The following is a 14,939-nucleotide window of genomic DNA, read 5'->3' as shown; positions in this document are numbered from 1 at the left end:
ATGAACAAATTAGTATAGTTCCTTGATTCTTTTAGGTTTCAAAACTTCTCTCTATTGGTTTTTACTTTTTTTTTCTCCATATAAACAGTTTTTTTAATATTCAAGGACACATAGAAGTCAGAAGTGCAACACACACTTTCTAGAACATTCTACAACACATGCAGGGTAAAAGTTCATAATTTGTTTTAAACCTAACAATATGTTTTGAAAATTTTCTCGAACATTTAACAGCACGTGCAGGCAAAAAAAAGTAGTTCCCCATCTTTAAACAAATCTCTTATTCTACGAACAGACATCTATCCATTCCTCCCAGCCATACCTTCAAAATGCTATTGTGGATTGTAGGACATAGCTATGTTTTCTGGTGCAAGAAGAGGTATGCAGAACAGAGACGTATTGACTTAGACCTATGTTTACAAAATGTAGACATTAAATGGTTTGGACAGAGAGGATTGAAGTGGCACCAATTGTTGCCTTTGATTAGAACCTGTTTGCATCTCCAACACCCCGACCTCATGATTGTGCTCTGTGGTGGTAATGACCTAGGCACATTGACTGCGGTAGGTTTGAAAATGCTAATGAAGGACACCTTTCGACAATTGATGTTGCTTTTGCCTCAAGCTGTCTTTGTATATTCCAATATATGCCAAAGACAGTAGTGGAAATGGTCAAACCAATTTTGTCTTCTGATTGAAAAATCTAGGAAGAATGTCAACAAAGCTGTGTCTGCATACCTCAGAGACCATAGAATGGGGTTGATCTACAACAACAACATACGTTTTGATATGGCTGATAGCTACAGAAGTGTTGGAGTACACTTCACAGATCAGGGGAATCGAGTTTTTCTGAATAACCTGAAGCTGTGCATCCGCACTTACATGTAGCTCCCACTAATAAACACAAGGGCTCTTTTTAGAGCTGCCTTATATTCCCAATATCGGTTCGCAGATTGACAGCTGCAATCCAGGTAGCACAGGGAGACCTGTGGGCCGTCTGGCAGGCTCGCAGAGGGACACCTGCGGCCCGTCGGCTCGGCTCGCACAGAGAGAGTTATAGGCCGTCGGCTCGCAAACGCACACCAGTGTGCTGGCTCGCAGAGGGAGAGCTCGGCTCTAACTCGCAAAGGAACAGCCCCTCCTACACCATTTACCCCCAAACTTTTAATATAGGAGCTAAACAAAAAAAGAGAAACTTTTTGGATAATTTCATAAAGATTCGTCATACAAAGCCAAAGTTACAAGCACATAGAAGACTCCACGAGGGGGGCCGCACAACTCCCCTCCCAACATAAGTGAAGCCCCGGGGCTGCGCGGACCCCCGCAACCCCTGCAAGCCCCTGCTATTATTTTTTAAGAAATACTCCCGGAACCTAGCCCTCTCAAGGGCCTCATTACTATGAAACGTGAGAACCCGCGACCCCAGCGCAAATTTTTGCCGTTTTTTAATGATTTTTTGGGCCTTGGGGTTCTTTCTAGGACCCCTTGAGCAAAATTGGGGGTCAGGGTTTTTCTACCCTACCTCCTTCTCTTGTTTTATACTTTTGTTTCTCCGTTTTCGTAAGACTCGCTTCTACTGAGCCTCAAGATGGCTGCCAACACTTCCTGGTTTGGAGTGCTGGCAGCCAATCACAGTGAAGCTCGCGCACGCGACTTAGGCTCCACCCAGATATCAAAACTTTTATTTTTCTAATTTCACACCCAACCACTACCTTTCTCCCAAATTTGGAGTAATTCTGTTCAGTAGTTTCGGCTGTAGCCTTGCACAAAGTTTCCTATGGGAAAATGATTTTTTCGCTCTTATTTTTTGAATTTCTCAAAAACTACTGAACGGATTTACACCATTTAGGAAAAGGTCACTTTCTGAACCAAGCTCTAACTTTCTGCCAAATGTGGGGTAATTCCGTTCAGCAGTTCGGGCTGTAGCTTGTCGCAAAATTTCCTATGGAAATGAACATGGGGAAAATGTGTTTTGGGACCCCCTTTTTTCTCAGCCCCCGCTTGATGAATCACCCTCAGGATAGGAGCTGACCTGGATAGACTTTTTTAGGTTTCGACTGGCCGAAAGCTGCGCACTGCTATGTCTACAGTTTGTGGCTTGGCAATCCGCCCTCTGTTCCGTTGGCTAGCTCCATAAATGGGGGCTAGCCATTGGAACAGAGATCTGTCTGTCAATTGCGGAGCAGATTCGGGGGCGTTCCCAAGAATTTTAGGCTTTCTGCCCACGTCATGCGGCTGTGGGCGGGTGTTTTTTTTTTTTTAATGTTTGTTTTGGTCATTTCTTTTAAGATGGCGCCCGGTGGAGAGTGATTTCAGCCCCTGTCCCGCTCCCCGTCCACGCATGCGAAGAGCCCGGGATGTTACATTTGCGTTTTCATTCTTTTTCCTGCTTCTGGCTGGAAGGAAGGACGGTGGATCTAATAATGCACTTGAAACTCTTTACATATACACTTTACAACTTGATGTAACTGACCTCCGTGTTCCTTCCCGTGAACCCGGGTTGCCAGACTGGCTGCCTCTTACGAATCGAGATTGCTGTGCCAATGGAAGTGGTTGTCGCCTTCCCTCTCACCCCGTGGCAAAGATGCGCCTCTATTTTATCCCCTCCCCTGAATGGAAAACGTTTCCAGCTGCAGAGTCGGCAGATAACGCAAGTATTTCCCAAGGAGGAACAACATATGCGGAGACGTTTCTGGCCGGACGACAGCGCCCCCTCCTGGTAGCAGAGGAGCCAGGTGGGGGCGGGGGAGACGAGTATGCGAGAAATGTTCGGGAATCTGAGCCAGCCGACGGCGGAGCGGTGGATGGGGCCAGGAGTGCGCTTTTCCACAGTGACTGGCACTATGCAGGCTCCTGGACACTTCTCCCCCATCCACTGTTTAGATGGCATCTACTGCCGCACCTTATATGCGGCTAAGACCTCACAGCTGTAGACTTGTTTTGTTGTGTCCAGGTGTCAATGTTTAGTTTTGTAAGCCTCTAAGCCTCATGGTTCCTATCCTGCTGTGAAGTTCGTTTTGTGAAGCCTCCGGGGTCTGCTGATCAGGCAAGCCTTGGGGGGCTTGCCCTGGATCACACTTGTAGTCCAGTATAGATTACAACATAGCGCAAAGCTTGCTCGTGGGCCGGTGCTTCCACTCCGAGGAGTGGCAGCCTGCTGGCTGTGCTCACACCACCCTTACTAGAGGCTCCTGATGGTGGGAGCAGCACCAGGTGCTAGTGATGCGTGAACACCTACTGTCCTGCAGGCCACTGCTGCGGACTAACTCGCCCCCCAGTATCCCTGGCACGCATTGGTGAGGGCACCTAATGTGTCCACAGGATAGCCCACTGCGGGGGGGAGGGGGCTTCGGATATTTCTGCGATCACCCCTTAGAATCAACCCTAGCGGGCTTAGTAAATCAACCTTCTGCGTGCAATGAAACGAGGGTTATAATCGGGCCAAAAAAGTCGGCAAAATTGCCATGTCACGTTGTTTAAAGTACGCTCCAAAGACTCAAATGAAATGCTATCATGTGCTATCCATGTATGCAAGCACATCATCGCCCCATATAGTCTTAGTAAACTCTATATAAATGTTACACGACTATTTGTCTAAATAACAGATGTTTTAACTACAGGGATATTTAAACATAATTGAAAGAAATTCTTCAGAAACAAAGCTTTTTTATACAACAGGTTGGAAGAAATGGCAAACAAAAACTGATATGGGTACCAAAAAATTGGGTGATGGTAACATCTGACATCCAGTGCCTAAACACGGCAGAAGTTTGGTATGTAGTGCTGTGTAAAAGTAGTTATCAAGCTCAGGGCGTGGACATCGAACAGGGTGTTTTTGATAGTTTTCACGCTCCATCTCTCATTAGTTTAGCTGTCATACCTCTAATAAATGCTGTACTGGGAGCCCTAGGAGTCAGTGTTTCATCAGTCAGCCACCTGATGCTGCTGGCCGCCTCACGCCTCGGGAGTGCAGAGTGACTAGGGAGTGCAGAGTGGCTAGGGAGTGCTAGGGAGTGCAGAGTGACACGGGAGTGCAAGGGAGTGCAGAGTGCAAGGGAGTGCAGAGTGCAAGGGAGTGGTAGGGAGTGCAGAGTGACTAGGGAGTGCTAGTGAGTGCAGAGTGACTAGGGAGTGCTAGGGAATGCTAGGGAGTGCAGAGTGACTAGGGAGTGCAGAGTGACTAGGGAGTGCAGAGTGACTAGGGAGTGCAGAGTGACTAGGGAGTGCAGAGTGACTAGGGAGTGCAGAGTGACTAGGGAGTGCAGAGTGACTAGGGAGTGCTAGGGAGTGGAGAGTGACTGCAGAGTGCTAGGGACTGCAGAGTGCTAGGGAGTGCTAGGGACTGCAGAGTGACTGCAGAGTGACTGCTAGGCAGTGCTAGGGATTGCAGAGTGACTTCAGAATGCTAGGGAGTGCAGAGTGACTGCAGAATGCTAGGGAGTGCTAGGGAGTGCAGAGTGACTAGGGACTGCTAGGGAGTGCAAGGGAGTGCAGAGTGCAAGGGAGTGCGAGGGAGTGCAGAGTGCCTAGGGAGTGCAGAGTGCCTAGGGAGTGCAGAGTGCTAGGGAGTGCAGAGTGCTAGGGAGGGCTAGGGAGTGCTAGGGGTTGCAGAGTGACTAGGGAGTGCTAGGGACTGCAGAGTGTTTTTGATAGTTTTCACGCTCCATCTCTCATTAGTTTAGCTGTCATACCTCTAATAAATGCTGTACTGGGAGCCCTAGGAGTCAGTGTTTCATCAGTCAGCCACCTGATGCTGCTGCCGCCTCACGCCTCGGGAGTGCAGAGTGACTAGGGAGTGCAGAGTGGCTAGGGAGTGCTAGGGAGTGCAGAGTGACAAGGGAGTGCAAGGGAGTGCAGGGTGCAAGGGAGTGCAGAGTGCAAGGGAGTGGTAGGGAGTGCAGAGTGACTAGGGAGTGCTAGTGAGTGCAGAGTGACTAGGGAGTGCTAGGGAATGCTAGGGAGTGCAGAGTGACTAGGGAGTGCAGAGTGACTAGGGAGTGCAGAGTGACTAGGGAGTGCTAGGGAGTGGAGAGTGACTAGGGAGTGCTAGTGAGTGGAGAGTGACTGCAGAGTGCTAGGGAGTGCTAGGGACTGCAGAGTGCTAGGGAGTGCTAGGGACTGCAGAGTGACTGCAGAGTGACTGCTAGGGAGTGCTAGGGATTGCAGAGTGACTGCAGAATGCTAGGGAGTGCGGAGTGACTGCAGAATGCTAGGGAGTGCAGAGTGACTGCAGAATGCTAGGGAGTGCTAGGGAGTGCAGAGTGACTAGGGACCCCCGGGGCGCGTAGCGTAAGCGCGTCGGGTCATGTGACCTGAAATTAACACTTTTTATTGGTTCAGAACAGTTTGGGTTTCCAAATGATGAAGGCCCGAGTCATGTGACCTGAAAATAACACTTTTCATTGGTTCAGGACAGTTTTGTTTTCCAAAGGATGAAAGCCCCCACCTTTTTTCCTTCTTCTCACTTTATCCTTTGACTGAGGAAGACCTGTTTGGAGAGCTATTCCCAATTTCTACTTTAAAATGGCTTCACTAGTAGCAGCAGCAGGAGCATCTCAGCCACCACCACCATCACCAAGAGGACCTCCACAACACCACAGTGGTGGAGCTGAAGAAGAGGAGGAGGAGGAGGAGGAGGAGGAGGGGAGGAACACCTTCCTTCCAGAAGATAATACCCCATATAGGCCAAAGCAGCACATTGTTTGGGAGTTTTTTTCCATCCCAACGGACAAGAAGAAAGTAAACGCGCCAAGGTTTACTTGCCTAATCTGTGGCACTGAACTTTCAAGCGGGAACCCTAACAAAAAATACTCTTTTGGCAACAACACCATGATTAGGCACATACAACGCCGGCACCCTAATAACTATGCTAGGGCAGAGGTCAGGGAACTGGCCAGAAACCCTGCACAATCTTCTGCCAGCACCTCCCAAAGTAATCAACCCACCCCATCGGGTCCAGAGGCAAGGGAGATGCTCCCAAGCATTCAATCAAAATTTTCAAATTTTAAAATCGTTTGCATTTTTTGTGGAGCGACAATATGCTATGGTTAACAAAGCATTACACTTATCACCCGTGCTTGGGATAACCACAAGTGCCCAAAGCACCCTTCATTTTTTCCTACTTTTTTTTTTTGCTCCAGTTGAGCCCTTTACAATTCCCTGTTTTTTGTTTCTCCCCATAAAAAATACAAAAAAAATATAAGTGTTCAGAAAAGCCAAAAAAGTAAAAAAAAGTTCTGAAAAACAATAAAAAAATATAAAACAACAAAAAGAATAAAAAAACAGTTCTTTTTAGAACTACCTCCAATTTATAAAAAAAACTTACATTTTTTAAAAACTCTGTGATTTTTCTTTCTCCAGGGTACGCTCCCTGGTACGCTCCCCGCAAATTTTTTTTTGGCTCCGTGGCGCCCTTTTTTGGCCCCCACATCAAACCTAGGGGGCCAGAGGGGGTCTACCCTGCCCCCTTATGGTCATTTCCCCCTTTGTTTTTGCCACCTCTTGTGTCTCGATCCTACCGAGACACAAGATGGCGGCCGCTCCGGACTGTTTGGAATGTTGACAGACACCCCCGAGCCAATAACCTTTTCGCGCGCGAACTCGCGTTACGCGCCGGGTGCGCTCCCCGGTACGCGTACCGGGCCGCGCTTATAGATATATATATTTTTTTGAACCTAAATTACTCAAAATCCACTGGAGCACATATCTTGAGACATAGCAAAGGCACATCGGGCTACCAGTCCCTACAATTTTGCCAAGTTTGGTGGAAATCCATTCAGCCGTTCGGGCTAAAAGTGAGTCCAACCGCCCTATGGAAATTAACATGGGGAAAACACGTTTTGGGACCCCCCTTTTATCTCGGCCCCCGCTTGACGAATCCCCCCAAACTTTCAGGGAAGGAGCGGAGCCCCGCGAGGCAAACTTGAGGTAAATTTCAGGCAGATTCCTCAACCGGCGCCTAAGTTATTCCCAATAGAATGTTGCGGATTTCTTATGGAAAACAATCCTAACTATAACTACCTACTGGCGACCGCCAGTAGGTAATAATTAAATATATATATATATATATATATATATATATATATATATATATATATATATATATATATATATAATGTGGGTGTATGTATAAATATGTGTGTGTGTGTGTGTATATATATATATCTGTGTATATATGTGTGTGTGTGTGTGCTTGTATATATGTGTGTGTGCTTGAATATATATGTGTGTCTGTGTATATATATATATATATTTTTTTTTATATATATATATAAATAGTTCATCTTTCTTCCAAATTTGAAGTTTCTACCATATACAGATATTATCATTTCCTCGTACAAATGTCTCAGAAAGCTAAGGCATGTGCCATACATGCTATAAGTCTGAATTGTTGATGTGTTTTCTTTTATCACTTACAATCTGACATTATAACATTTAGTCCTGTCTTTTAAGTGGCTACATATTCATTTATTGGTCCCAATTCTCAAAGGTACACTGAAATTTAACTTTAGACCGGTGGTCTGAATTTAGACCTTGAGTCTAAGTTTAGACGTGAAGTCTAACTTTAGACTTGCAGTCTAAACTTAGACTTCAGGTCTAAACTTAGAATTCAGGTCTAAAACGGAGCCTTTAGGCCCTCTACCCCCATGGACCACACCTTGGAGGAAATCCCCAACCCGCCTCCTACATCATGGCCTTCTCCTGTCTCATTGGGATCTGTTTTCTTAATGTAATTTTCTGTCATGAACGGCACTAACTAAGTCTGTGGCCTAACCCACACAAACCCTCTGAGCCATGACATGACAAAACTCTTATTACCTGAATATGAAGTTCAGACATGGTGCAGATTAACCAAACAAAACCAAAGTTATGGGCTATCAAAAACATACTTTTCCTATTACCTATTGGCATTAACCACAGCTACAGTCCAATCGACCATACTGTAGTGTGGGATTTAACAGCAGTAACTAAATACACAAGTCATAGCAAGCATTTTATTGGTGACTTTGGTAAAGTAAGATATGCCTGCTGTTTTTAGAGAGGAAAGGACTTAGGAAGAATGAGGAAAGAACAGGGAAATGCAAACTATCAGGGAGTGATGAAGTATTGGGTGGAAGAAATGTGCAAGTTTAATTAGGTCCAAGCAAGAAATGCTGCTCTAAACATACCAATCAGGATATGTTTATGGGCGGATCTTAATTGATGAAGCAATATATTTTCTTTTTAGTTGAAATACTGCTTTCCTGGAACGTTGATAAATTATCAATTCATTGGGTGCTATTCATTGTAAATACCTGCAAGCATAAAATACTACTGCTGTGTTCTGAAATGCTTCACACTGTTTGGATAAATGCAGTTCCCACTGCTTAGTTATAGTACTGTTTCATGCTTAATCCATGTGCTAATACTGTGTTCTGTTATCCTTTTGGAATTAATGTATGCAACATCTAAACCATGTTTCTATCCTTTCCTTTTTGTTAGGTATTATTTTGCTCGTTTTCCTCGTAATACTGGCTTTCTTCATCCTTTGCTACTGTTACAATAAGAAGAAGCAAGGGTAAATTGAATTTCATACTTCTAAATGTGTTTTTCACTTTGTGGTTCCATTTCTTTCGCAAGAACCTTTTACTATGTTTATATAGGAAATATTATACATTTGCTGCCTATCTTTTGATTATTAATAGATATGCTTAGTAACCAAATTTTACAGAATGGACATGGATGACCAAGAAGTTAAGTATAGTAGGTCAATAGACCTAAGGATTTGACTGCATTCCCCATATGAACTCTTAACAAGCAATACAAATGTTTGTGTTACCGCCCAGTATGGGCACAGCAGAAATGGTATTTCAAATTCGGCTAGGTCAGCAGTCAGCACAAAATTATTTTATGCGTATGTTGAGCATCCTGGAAAGGGGAAAGCATTGAGAATCTCCTTCCCTTCTGGTGCCATCTCAGTCCCATATTGATGCCATGAGGATACTCGAAAGAGGATCCAGGCCATCAAGACAATCTCATACTACCAGGTTCATTAAAGTTCTAGAACAAGCATTTTCTATTTAATTCCTTAGTAAATGTTAAATATACTCACTACTTTATTGAACTTGACAGAGAGATCCTCATTTTGAGGACTTACAAATCCATGCATTTGGCATGTTGTTTCGGTCTCGGTGTACCCTTTTATTCAGAACTGCTTAGAACATTTTAGTTTTCAGTCAAGGGTTTGTGGGGGTGGGGGGCAAACTGCCAGCAAGTCAGTGCTTGTTTTCTTTTTGCATTCTAGTAGATACATAGTGTGTTTAATGATCAATCAATCAATCAGAGTACTTGTTAAGCGCGCTACTTACCTGTTCAGGTAGGCTGGTCCGGCGTTGTGGAGTGCTTTGTGTGCGTAGGTGAGAAGCTTGAAGGTGATCCTCTTGTCGACGGGGAGCCAGTGTAGGTTTCTCAAGTGGGGGGTGAAGTGGCTGCGGCGGGGGACGTTGACGATCAGTCGGGCGGAGGCATTTTGGAATCGTTGTAGTAGTCGTAGGTGTTTGGCTGGGATTCCTGCGTAGAGTGCGTTGCCGTAGTCCAGTCTACTGCTGACGAGGGCATGTGTCACCGTTCTTCTTGTTTCGGTTGGGATCCACTTGTAGATCCTGCGGAGCATACGGAGGGTGTTGTAGCAGGAGGAGGAGACGGTGTTGACCTGTTTAGACATGGAGAGGGAGGAGTCGCGGATGAATCCTAGGTTGCGTGCATGGTCGGTGGTTTTTGGTGCTGTTCCCATCGTGGTCGGCCACCAGGAGTTGTCCCAGGCTGAGGGGGTGGGTCAGAGGATGAGGACCTCCGTCTTGTCCAAGTTCAGCTTCAGGCGGCTGCTCCTCATCCAGTCGGCGACGGCCTTCATTCCCTCGTGGAGGTTGGTTTTGGCGGTGTGTGGGTCCTTGGTGAGGGAGAGGATGAGCTGGGTGTCGTCTGCGTAGGAGATGATGTTGAGGTTGTGATGGCGGGCCACTTGTGCGAGGGGGGGCCATGTAGATCTTGAACAGCGTCGGGCTGAGGGATGAGCCCTGGGGGATCCCACATATGATGTTGGTGGCTTCGGATCGGAAGGGTGGCAGGCAGACTCTCTGGGTTCTGCCTGCGAGGAAGGACGTGGTCCAGTCAAGGACCTTCTCTTGGATTCCGGCTTCTAGGAGGCGTGTCTTTAGAGTGCGATGGCATACCGTGTCGAAGGCAACTGACAGGTCCAGGAGGATGTCAGCTGTGGCGGCGATGAGGGCTGTCTCGGTGCTGTGGTTGCGTCTGAATCCGGACTGGTACGGGTCCAAGATGTTGTTGTCTTCCAGGTGGCGGGCCAACTGCATGTTGACGATTTTTTCTATGACCTTTGCCGGGAGCAGGGAGATGGGCCGGAAGTTCATGAGGTCCTCGGGGTCCGCTTTGGGCTTCTTGAGGAGCGCGTTGATTTCGGCGTACCTCCAGCATTCCGGGAATGTCGCTGTTTCGAAGGAGATGTTGATGACCTTCCGTAGTTGGGGTGCAATGGCTGTGTCTGCTTTGTTGAATATGTGGTGTGGGCACGGGTCTGATGGAGATCCTGAGTGGATGGAGTTCATAATCTTGCGTGGCTCGTTGCTGTTGACGTTGGACCAGGAGGTCAGGCGGTTGGCGCTGGTGGTGTTCATAAGGGAGGTGGCGTCTGGCGTAGTCGGGGCGGTCGTGGTGGTCGTGGTGTTGGAAGCTGTCGTGGATGTCAGCAATCTTGCGGAGGAAGAAGATGGCTAGTGAGTCGCACAGTTCTTGTGAGGGCGGGATGTCGTTGGTGTTGACGCTGGGGTTGGAGAGTTCCTTTACGATGCTGAAGAGCTCTTTGCTGTCGTGTGCGTTGTTGTCCAAGCGGTTTTTGAAGGAGGATCTCTTGGCTAGTCTAATGAGGTGGTGATGTCTGCGGGTGGCGTCCTTGTGGGCTGCGTGGTTGTCCGGTGTGCGTTCGTGGAGCCATGTCTTCTCCAGTTTCCGGCATGCGCGTCTGGAGGTCTGGAGCTCGTCGGTGAACCAGGTGGCTCTCTTGCTGGCGTGGCTGTTGGAGGGTTTCTTGAGCGGGCGAGGGTGTTGGCGCAGTTGTCGATCCACCGTCTGAGGTTGTGGGCTGCGGCGTCTGGGTTGGTGGAGTCGGTGGGTGGGTTCTGGGCGAGGGTGGTGATCAGCTGGTCATCGGTGACATTGCTCCAGCAGCGGCGAGGTAGCAATTGGTTGCGGTGGTGTGAGGTTGGTTTCTTGAAGGTGAAATGGATGCAGCGGTGGTCGGTCCAGTGGAGTTCGGCGGTGTGGTCGAAGGTGACGTGGGAGCCTGTGGAGAAGACGGGGTCCAGCGTGTGGCCGGCTGCGTGGGTGGGTGCAGTGCTGAGGTTGGCGTCGTTGTTGTTCTCGAGGTGGAAATTCAGGTCCCCGAGGAGGATGTAGTCCGTTGAGGCGAGTGCGTGGGTGGAGGCGAGGTCGGCGATGGAGTCGCTGAACTGAGTCCGGGGGGGTCTGTAGATGAGTGTTCCTCTGAGGGTGGTGTTGGGGTCGGTGTGGATCAGTAAGTGCAGGTGGAGGCGGTGTTGAGGGTGTCGTCTGCGTGGGTGGCGACCTTGAGGGTGGACTTGTGGACAATGGCTATTCCTCCTCCGATCCCTGCGGGTGATCTTATAGCCGTCCGGGATGACTATGGCGATGTCGGGCGCAGAGGAGTCGTTCCATCAGGTCTCGGTCAGGAAGGCCACGTCTGGGGCGGAGGTGTCGATCAGATCCCAGAGCTCGACGGCGTGTTTGCATGCGGAGCGGGTGTTGAGGAGTATGCAGCGGAGGTGGTTGGGTCCAGTCCTTGGAGGTTTGGTAGTTCTGTCGCAGGGGAAGCTGCAGGTGCGGCAGGAGAAGGGTCCGTGGGTCCGTTTCGGGGCTGCCTGGAAGCAGGGGTGGTTTCGTCCGGCGTTGAGTGCATGGAGGGTGCTGGCGTCGTAGTGGATTCTGGTGTCCTGGCATTCGCGGGGGCCAGGGGTTCTGGCGCTGGGCACGGTCCAGGCGCGGACGGGCACAGTCCAGGCGCGGACGGGCACAGTCCAGGCGCGGACGGGCGCAGTCCAGGCTCGGACGGGCGCAGACGCGCTTGCCTCTGGTGCGCCTCGTGCCCGCTGGGCGCGGCCTCCATTTAAGGCGGGAGGGAGGGAGGAGCAGCTGGGAGGTGGGAGCAGGGCGGCGAATGGAAGGCGAGGGCGGAGCCGCAGGGGAGCAGCGGCGGGAATCGCCCTGGGAGTACAGAAAAAGGGGGGGGGAGTGGGTGGGTGATTAGTGGGATTCGAGGGAAGAGAGAGCACAACAGGTACAACAATATAGGACACTTCTAGTAAATGTGCAGGGGATTTACCAGAAAGGAGCAAAAAAAACAGTCAACACGCTTCAGGGGGCACAGCAGGATCGAACTCGCGCTCAGCAGTAGAAGCGAGGAGGGAAGGCACCGGCACACAGGTGGAACTGTGCGGCAGGTGGAGAGCGACCTGTCCTGCAAGCAGGGGATTTCCAAGTAGAAAAGCGTTTGTCACCGGTGTAGGTGACCTCAATTTCTACCTGGAGAACAACAAGGACAGCAACACCGCCGCCCTACTGGACAACCTCGCCAACCTCGGACTCAAGCAACTGGTGAACACCCCCACCCACTACGCCGGCCACACGCTTGACCCCATCTTCTCCTCCAGCAAGCACATCTCCTTCAGCCACTCCACTGGTCTACACAGGACAGACCACAGCTGCGTCCACTACAACTTCAGGAGAACCAGGACCCACCAACACCCGCAACAGGTTCCCCACAGAAGCTGGAGCAAGATCACCGCCGACCAGCTCACCACCTCCCTCAGCCAGAACCCTCCCACCAACACGACGGACCCCAATGAAGGAGCCCGCAACCTAACACAGTGGCTCACCAACTGCGCCAACGACATGGCACCACTGAAGAACCCTCCCAGCAGACCCGGCAGCAAGAAAGCCTCTTGGTTCACCGACGACCTCAAAAACTCCAAGAAAACCTGCCGCACCGCCGAGAAAGCCTGGCGCCACGACCAGACATCAGAAAACATGACAGCCCTCAAGAACGCCACCCGCAAACACCACCAGCTGATCCGCACCACCAAAAGGACCACATTCAAAGAACGACTGGACAACAACACCCACAACAGCAAGGAACTCCTCAGCATCGTTAAAGAGCTCTCCAACCCCAGCACCTGCAACAACGACATCACACCCTCGCAAGACCTCTGCGACTCACTCGCTTTGTTCTTCCACCGCAAGATCGCCGACATACACAACAGCTTAGGTGCCCAGACCACGCACCCAACAACCGAACCAACGCCCCCCACCACCACCACCCTCTGCACCTGGACCTCGGTTAGCACCGAAGACACCACCAGCACGATGAACACCATCCACTCCGGCTCCCCAACCGACCCCTGCCCACACCACATCTTCAACATAGCTAACTCCATCATCTCACCCCAACTCCGGGACATCATCAACAGCTCCTTTGCATCCGCCACCTTCCCGGAGAGCTGGAAACACGCCGAGATCAGTGCCCTCCTGAAGAAACCGACCGCCGTCCCCACGGACCTCAAGAACTTCCGCCCCATCTCACTCCTCCCTTTCCCGGCCAAAGTCATCGAGAATACTGTCAACAACTCTCCGCCTTCCTCGAGTCAAACGGATCCCTCGACCCATCGCAGTCCGGTTTCTGAGCAAACCACAACACAGAGACCGCCCTCATCGCAGCTAACGACGACATCAGGTCCATGCTCGACAACGGGGAAACTACTGCCCTCATCCTCCTGGACCTCTCAGCAGCCTTCGACGCCGTATGCCACCGCACCCTAATTCAGCGCCTCAGCAACACCGGACTCCAAGGAAAGGCCTTGGAGTGGATCATCTCGTTCCTCACCGGAAGAACCCAGAGAGTCTGCCTCCCCCCGTTCCCGTCCGCAGCCACCGAAGTCATCTGCGGCGTCCCACAAGGATCCTCGCTCAGCCCCACCCTCTTTAACATCTACATGAGCCCCCTCGCAGCCATCGTATGCCAACACAACCTTAACATCATCTCCTACGCTGACGACACCCAGCTGATCCTCTCCCTCACCAACGGCCCCGCCACCGCCAGATCCAGCCTCCAGGAAGGAATTCAAGACGTCGCGGAATGGGTGAAGCTCAGCCGTCTGAAACTGAACTCGGACAAGACGGAAGTCCTCATTCTGGGACCATCCCCCTCCGCCTGGGACGACTCCTGGTGGCCCCCCGCCATGGGCACCGCCCCCAAGCCAATGGACGCAACCTGGGCTTCATCCTGGACTCCTCCCTCAAGATGACCAAGCAAGTCAACGCCGTCTCGTCATCCTGTTTCAACACCCTGCGCATGCTCCGAAAGATCTTCCGATGGATCCCCACCGGCACCGGGAAGACGGTCACCCAGGCCCTCGTCACCAGCCGACTGGACTACGGGAACACCCTCTACGCTGGAACCACAGCCAAACTCCAGAAAAGACTCCAGCGCATACAGAACGCCTCGGTACGACTCATCCTGGACATCCCCCGCCACAGCCACATCTCTCCCCATCTGAGAGACCTGCACTGGCTCCCCGTCAGCAAGAGGATCACGTTCAGACTCCTCACCCACGCACACAAAGCTCTCCATGACATGGGCCCCAAATACCTCAACAACCGCCTCACATTCTACGCACCCACCCACCAGCTCCGCTCCGCCAGCCTCGCCCTCGCCACCGTCCCACGCATTCGCAGAACAACCACCGGAGGAAGATCCTTCTCCTACCTGGCGGCCAAGACATGGAACTCCCTCCCCACCCACCTCCGGCAGACCCAGGACCATCTCTCCTTCAGGAAACTGCTCAAGACCTGGCTCTTCGCGCAGTAGCGGCTCCC

The 14,939-nt window shown here is 50.4% G+C and overlaps 1 protein-coding gene across 10 annotated transcripts in view; it reads left to right on the top strand.

Moving 5' to 3' along the window:
• Positions 1-14,939, top strand: part of LOC144755518 (complement component receptor 1-like protein) — a 962,117-nt gene that overhangs the window by 773,266 nt on the left and 173,912 nt on the right. For all 10 annotated transcript variants that reach the window (XM_078644512.1, XM_078644516.1, XM_078644510.1 and 7 more), the window contains one exon: positions 8,478-8,553. In XM_078644512.1, coding sequence (XP_078500638.1) covers positions 8,478-8,553 — 76 coding nt within the window. The remainder of the gene's footprint in view (positions 1-8,477; positions 8,554-14,939) is intronic.

This window comes from Lissotriton helveticus, chromosome 5_1 (assembly GCF_964261635.1).
Source record: "Lissotriton helveticus chromosome 5_1, aLisHel1.1, whole genome shotgun sequence".
Lineage (NCBI taxonomy): Eukaryota > Metazoa > Chordata > Amphibia > Caudata > Salamandridae > Lissotriton > Lissotriton helveticus.
This window is presented reverse-complemented; position numbering and strand designations above follow the sequence as displayed.